The sequence below is a fragment of the Mobula hypostoma genome, chromosome 22 (genome assembly GCF_963921235.1).
Source record: "Mobula hypostoma chromosome 22, sMobHyp1.1, whole genome shotgun sequence".
NCBI classification, from domain to species: domain Eukaryota; kingdom Metazoa; phylum Chordata; class Chondrichthyes; order Myliobatiformes; family Myliobatidae; genus Mobula; species Mobula hypostoma.
In genome coordinates, this window is record NC_086118.1 from 27,072,302 (window position 1) to 27,080,105 (window position 7,804).

General features: G+C 43.1%; 1 protein-coding gene across 1 annotated transcript; it reads right to left on the bottom strand.

The window, feature by feature from the left end:
• Positions 1–1,848: 1,848 nt before the first annotated feature.
• LOC134336502 (urotensin-2 receptor) lies at positions 1,849–3,531 on the bottom strand. Its single transcript, XM_063030774.1, has one exon. It carries the CDS (start codon positions 2,957–2,959, stop codon positions 1,883–1,885), a length of 1,077 nt encoding a protein of 358 aa, XP_062886844.1. The 5' UTR covers positions 2,960–3,531; the 3' UTR covers positions 1,849–1,882.
• Between the last annotated feature and the right edge of the window lie 4,273 nt (positions 3,532–7,804).

Genomic DNA, 7,804 nt, shown 5'->3' on the forward strand with positions numbered 1-7,804 from the left:
CCCACCTCCTGACACCCCAAGATCTGTCCACCATCTACAAAGTAGTAGTCTCGAGTGTGACGGAGTACACTCCACTTACCTGGATTAGCGCAGCATCAACAAATCTTATGAAGCTTGCGCCATCCAGGACCAGGCAGCCTGCTTGTTCAACCTTATTCATTCCATCCACCACTGTGCATAGAGTTTACAATATGTACAATCTACCCACACTGACAGCACACTGAAATGTGTGACCTCTACCACTACGAAGGAAGCAGCCAGCTGGTGCATGAGATCACCTCCATCTCCAAATCATACACCCTGAGCTTGAAAAGTAACATCAGTCCTTCAGTGGAATCCAAACCCTAAAATTCCTTCCCTAACAGCAACCTGAGGGTTCCTTTACCGGGATGATTGTGGTTCAACAAGGTGGCACATCACCAGTATCTCAAGGAAATTAGGGATGGGTAATAAAACTCTGGCTTTGCATGCAATGCCCAGATGGCAACATGAATTTAAAAAGGGCAACCACACATACTGCTAGAGGACAAATACAGTATTATGAATTAAGTTTGTTTTTTTAAATTAAAAGAAACATCTTAGCCATTTAGTATTTCAGAAATATACATTTCCTTTTGTAAAAGCACCTCTTTCAGTTGACGTAATCCAAAAATCTGCTTGATTTATCCATTACATTTTACTGCAATTTTAAAAAAGGGTCTCTGAAGTTTCACTGTTACAGCCTTATTGCACTACATTTTAGGAATCATGATCCACCGGTACAAATTAGATGTGATTTTTTTGGTCTAAGTTCATATTAAATATTTATTTAAGATTTTCATTCATTAGCTTATTCACGTGATGGAGAATAGGAAAGAAAATTACATGGGACTAATGTCGGAATTTTAATATCTTGTTTGATTATAATTGTTCTGTTTCAAACAGAGAATAATTTGGTGGATAAGCTCTGTTAAAAAAGTATCATTATTCTAAATAAAATTAAAGTAAAACATTCTGACAGCAACTAAATCTTTAAACAAGCTATGTATATTAAAATTATCTGATGCAGAAAAATAGTGAAGGAAATCCAATGTCCTTAAAGTTGTTTTATGTCCAGTAAGTCTGGCTTACCAAATAGCTTGGCGAAACTTCAGTAATTTTGTTTTCCTTGAATTCTGATAATATATAATCTCTGCTCACTGGGAGGTGTTATATTCACTGGTTAAACTCAGTATACTTGGCAGCTAAAGTTTTAACCTCTTCAACTGATATATTTCCCCTTTGACCCTTGAAATATGATTATTTAACAGTGAATTTTATTTGCTAAAGGACGTCGCACAATATAGCCTAGATATTGGGTGTAATAAACTTAATCGGAAATAATAACAAACGCAAAATGGGTGTATTACTCCTTATCATGGCTTGAATTTACTATGAAGAAACATGATTTAACAAGCAGTATTGGGTTTAAAAATAAAATTGAAATTAAAATAGTCATTGCTAAATCCAATGAAGTGAACAAGTTGTCACAAATTAATATCAGACGGCGAGATCTCCTTGAAAGTAACTACATTGTGTTCTTGGATTTCGCATACACCACATCATAAGCATATTAACTGCAATTAAACCCTGATTCAATCGAGCAGAAGAAATACTCTGCACCATCAGTAATGAAGCAGCCAAATGGCCCGAGAGTTAACTCAAAAGTAGCGAAAAGAGATGCTCGTAAAGTGAAACCTGCAAACGGCAACATTTGGTGTTATTTTATTGCCCAGACTTTTCTGAATTTCGCATCCAGCCCCAACTCTGAAGTAGAGCGTGCAAGATACAGACATTGTGTGTCACTTGGAGTTCAAATACCTACCTGGTCTTCAGCGGGAGCAACATTTAGATCTGGGTACTGTCATTTCGACCCTTTCAACTGAGACATACCCATTGCCTCGGAAGAGTTGCTGTTGTGGTTACACGAGGAGATGGATTTTATCGATCGCCGCAGACTGGCATTTCGTCTAAACGACGTGGATCCCGATCGCTGGAAGTGTCTGTGCCTATTTTTCAAGTAGTCTTTGTAGTTCTTGGTTAGCAGTGTGTAAAGGAAAGGGTTAATACAACTGTTACTGTAGGTCAGGCAGGTCATGAAATAGTTGACGCAAGTTAGTGTCTGCCGTGACATGTTCAGGCTGCCGGAATAGAGGCGGATAAGTTGCCAGACCCAGAAAGGCAAGAAACACGCCCAAAAGACCAGGACGATGGTGAAGATCATGAAGACCACTCTCTGCGTGGATGTTTGCTTGTTCTCGCTCTTTGCCAACGTGTTCTTCTGGGATTCCATATAGATCCTGGCTAACTGGGTGTACAGATAGCCGATAATCATTCCTGGCGCCACGATACTGGTGATAAATAGTACAGTCAAATAAGTGGAATAAGATTCCGGACTCCAAGTTGTGATACACGTCCGCTTGATCGTCCCGTTCTCCCTCCTGCTTTCATGCAGCTTAAACATGCTCATCACAGGGACGGCCAAGAGCAAGCTCACCAACCACACCACCCCGGCGGTGGCCTTCCTGTAACCCTTGGATCTCCTGACCGTGTCCAGCGGCTTGGCCACGGCCAAGTAACGTTCGGTGCACATCACCGTCAGAGTGAAGATGCTGGCGTGCATGGTCAGGAAGTCGAGACTGAGTAAGATCCTGCAGCCCATGTCACCAAAGTACCAGTTCTTGGCGAAATAGGTGCAAACGATGAAAGGGATGGTGGAGAGGTAAAGAAGGTCGGCTAGGGCCAGGTTGACTATGGAGACGTACATGGAGGCAGCAGATCGCATGGACTGGCACATCACTACCAGGGTGTAGACATTGCCCGTCACCCCGGCCACACACATAAAAGATAAGATGGTACCAAACGCTGAGACGATGAGCAACTCCTCCATCGGCTCTGGAACTTCCGGCACTGTGTTGTTCTCCGAGGTGTTGTGATGCATGGTTAACTTGCCATCTCCTGCGCCGTGCACATGGTTGGAGGTGGGGACGGTGCGGGCTGGCAGCTGAATGCGGAGACCCGTTCCGCTCCCTGCGTCGCCCACTTAACTCCTCTCTCTTCTCACCGTCCCAGTCTGCCTAATGCGCGCACTTGCAGAGACCGAGCACCGTGATTGCGGCGGACGTCAGTGTTTCAATTCCTAAGCATCTGGGAGGTCGAATTGATGGTAACACATGATTTAGCGGTAGTTTAGCAGCGGCACACGGAACCGCACTCTGAACGAATCTGTGCCTTCATCGTTTCCATATTCCAACCGACATATATATTTCAACATGCTATTTATTCGCAAAGGTAACCAACTGCAGCACGGATGCCACGTATAACCAGAATCAATAGTTATGAAGTAGAAAATACTCTTTCAATATTTTAACCCGCTTAGATTGCTCTTTGAAGGATAGTACATAGTTTGATACTTTTTTGCCAAGGCGCGAAGTCTAAAGTATCAGAAGCTTCGTTGCGGAGATAAAACTAATCTAGTCATATCCCAGTGAAAGCTTGCGTCTTCACAGTAGAGGTATGACTGAGTCCAGGCTCGGAAATACAAATTTTGTATTGTAGAGACGCGCTGGGACCAAAATAGGAAGAACACAGTGTTCTGCATGTGGAACTGCAATGTTTTACAAGGAGGGGCAAAGGAAGCCTCCAAGGCACTTAAAGGGCCACTTAAAAATCATTTAAATTTGAGACTTTGGGGGAATTGGAACCACTGTAAGACGGCAAGGAGCTGGATGATTCGGAAATAATACGTTGTTTCTTAAACGGTGCGATTAAGTAGTCAATAATTCTGCAGTTCAATAAAGTTGTACTGAAAGATTAATACTATATACTTAATCTTTCTGAAAATAACAGCACTGTGCAAATGTCTTAGGCATATATACATATACCGTACTATAGTACCGTAGTAATTTTGTGTATCGCACTGTACTGCTACCACACAAAAAAAAACAAAGCATAGAAGAGTGAAGATCAGGAATAGGCCATACGGCCCACAACGTTTTGCCCGACTAGTTAAAAAGCAAATCGAAAACACCCAAACACTGAACCCTCCTACCTACACCGTGTTCCTATCCCTCCACCTTCCGTACATCCATGTGCCAAATCCAAAGGTCTCTTAAACGTCTCTAATGAATTTGCTTCTACCACCCTGCCAGGCATCGCATTCCAGGCATCCACGACTCGAAGTGAAAAAAACTTATCCCTCACATCCCCCTTGAACCTACCCCTTCTCACCCTCAATTAGACAAATTTCATGGCCGATGTGAGTGATGATAACCCTGATTCTGATATGGGTCTCTGTTGTGGACTGAGAGTGGGAAGGGGGCATGGAGAGGGGAATCATGGTTGGAAACGGGAAGGAGCGCGAAGCACCGGGGAGACATTCTATAATTATCAATAAACCAGTTGTTTGGAATCGAATGACCTTGCCTGGTTTCTCAGGGTTGGGTGTGTCTGCACCCGCGCCGCTCTACGCCCTGGTACTCCTCTGCCACCTGTCTCACCCTCCCAACATCCTTTACTCTCGCCAGATTTTCTAACTCGCTCTCCGCTCCACGCCGACAAATACCGTACTGTGCAAAAACCGTAGGCACCGTGCACTGCACTTCTGCACGGCACCGTAAATATTTACATAAACATTTTGCTGATAACTTTGTGCCACCAAACTGCATTTCAAGATGTTAATAAATGATGAGAACTTTAAAAAAATATTCATCAGTTGGGATAACAGTTGTAAAGTGTAGTAAAATAGTCAGTTGGGCTAAAAATATTATTAAATACAATCCAGAGATGCGTGTGGATGTTCATTTGCAGAGGGTAAACAAGAGGAGGGAATTCACAACAAAGCAGGAAGATCTGAAGAACAGAAAAATAACCTTCTGTGAGTGAGTATGTCTGGAGATACCTGAGGTGACAGGGCACAGAGACAGGCTGGTTAGTAAGTCATATGGAATTCTTGTCTTTATTGGCCAAGGCACTAAGTATCAGAGCAAGTAGTGCAAAAGATTTAGAAAGCACGTTTTAGCCCACAAACAGATACCAACAGAATACAAGGAGAAAGTGGCTAAATAATAGAAGAGGTGAAAGCATGCCCAAGAGAGATCCCTGAGGGTATCACAACCACTGCTTTGCTTAATATATATTAACAATTTGCCTGCAGACACATTGTTCCATAGAGTCTTACAACATGGAAACTGGCCACTCAGCCAACTGGTCTTTGCCAATCAAGAGAACCATCTAAGGAACAGAGAACATAGAACACAACACAGTATGTTAGACCAATCTTTCAACCAACTCTAAGATCAATCTAAACCTTCCCCTCTACATAACCCTCTCACTGCCTGGATAAGAGTTTCTTAAATGTCTCCAATGTATCGGCCTTTACCACCAGCCCTGGCACTCACAACTCTGATTTCTCCCCTTACTCCAATCACTTTACAATTATGCCCCCTCATGTTAGCCATTTCCACCCTGGGAAAATCTCTGGCTCTTCATTCGACCTATACCACTTATCATCTTGTATACTTGTGTCATTTCTCGTTCTCCTTCACTCCAAAAAGTAAACCCCCAGCTTGCTGAACCTGTCCTGGTAAGACGTGCTCTCTAATTCAGGCAGCATCCTGGGAGATCTCCTCTGAATCCTCTAAAGCTTCCAAATCCTTCCATTAACAAGGCAACCCGAACTGAACACAATATTCCAACGGGTTCTAATTGGGGTTTTATAGAGCTGCAACATTACCTCACGGCTCTTGAACTCAGTCCCCAGACTATGAAGGCCAACACAACATACACTTTCTTTACCACCCTATCCACTTGCACCGTAATTTTGAGGGATCTATACATGTGGTCCCCTAGATTCCTCTGTTCTTCCACACTGCTAAGAATCCTGTCACTAACCCTGTATTCTACATTCAAATTTGACCTTTGAAAGTGAATCACTTTTATGTTTTTCTGGGTTGAACTCCATCTGCAATGTCTCAGCCCAGCTCTGCATCCTGTCAATATCCTATTGCAACCTATGACAACCTTTCACACTATCCACAACACCACCAACCTCTGTGTCATCTGCAAACTTACTAAACCACCCTTCCACGTCCTCATCCAAGTCACTTATAAAAATCATAAAGAGCAGGGTTTCTAGAACAGATCCCTGTAGAACAGCATGAGTTACTGATATCCAGGGAGAATACGCTCCATTGATAACCACTTTCTGCTTTCTGTGGGCAAACCAATTCTGAATTCATACAGATACGTTTCTCTTAACCCATGCCTCTTGACTTTCTGAATGAATCCACCATGGGGAAACTTATCAAACACCACACCCACTGATTTACATTCATTAATGTGCACTGTGACATCCTCAAAGAATTCAATCTAGCTTGCAAGACATGACCTGCCCCTCACAAAACCTTCCAAACTAACCCTAATTAGACTATGCTTCTCCAAATGCTCATAAATCTGGCCTCAAAGAATCGTCTGCAACAATTTGCCCGCTACTGAAGTAAGACTCACTGGTTTATAATTACCAGGGATATCCCTACTCCATTTTTTGAACAAAGGAATAACATTTGCCACCCTCCAATCATCTGATACTGCTTCTATGGCCAGTGAGGATGCAAAGAACATTGCCAAAGGTGCAGCAATCTCTTCCCTCAGGTCCTGTATAACCTGAATTACACTGCGGACCGATCTACAGTATCTCAGGCCTGTTGAGAGGGTTATTGGGGTCTCTCTTCCATCCATTAATCAAGAGCACTGCACACACACAGGGCGCTTAGCAGTGTCTATGATCCATCTCATCCGTCCAACAATATGTTTGGCTCCCCCCTGCCCACCATCAGGCAGGAGGTAGCATTGGGATAAGAACTGTTGGGATGGGAAACAGCTTCTTTCCCCCAGGCCATAATACTACTGAACTCCCTGCTACCACCCAGGTCTCTCCTGCATGCAGCACCAGTAGCATTATACTTTCTATTTTTTAACTTGTATTGTATATACACCATATTAATTGTTATTTTATTTGTGGTACTATTACTTTATGTGTGCTATGTGTGTGAGTTATATGTACTGTGCTGCGCACCTTGGTTCAGAGGAATGTTGTTTCATTTGGCAGTGTACATGTGCACAGTTGAATGACAATAAACTGAACTTGAACTTGATCTGCTGTTCGTTCCAAGCTTAGTAACTGCGGCCCATTTAACCCCTGCTCTCATCCGTAGTCCTTGTTCGCTCATTGAACCAGCCAGCCTCAACCAGTTCCTCCTAGTTTTCACTCTGCCTGCCTAAAGTTTACTTTGTTGCTTGTTGTGTTTACTTTCCGTTCGCTCTTGATGCCACTCATGGCTTGATATTTTGCAGACTATTATTAAAGTTATCGTTCACCGCTAAGTCATCTGCAGGTCATTTATCTACAGCACAAACAACAGAGGTCCCAGCACAGATCACAAGTCCCTACAACCATTACCACCTGACTGTGTGTTGCTTACTGAAGGTAGCCTTCTCATCGTTACCCATGCGTTACTGAGTCACATCGCTGTTAGGTAGTTAGCTAACGGGCCGAGTTGTTACAAGCCTCAGTGAGAGGGTTACATGTTGAAGACTGGCAAAGAATACCGCATGATATACAGATCAGTTGCAGATACGTGCTGGGAAACAGCAGACAGAGTTTAACCCAGATAAATGTGAGGTGTTGTACCTCGGTAGGGCAAATGCAAGGAGACAGTATATTGTGAAGGACAAGGTCTTTAACAATGTTGCTGAGCAGAGAGATCTTAGGATCCAGGTCCATAGC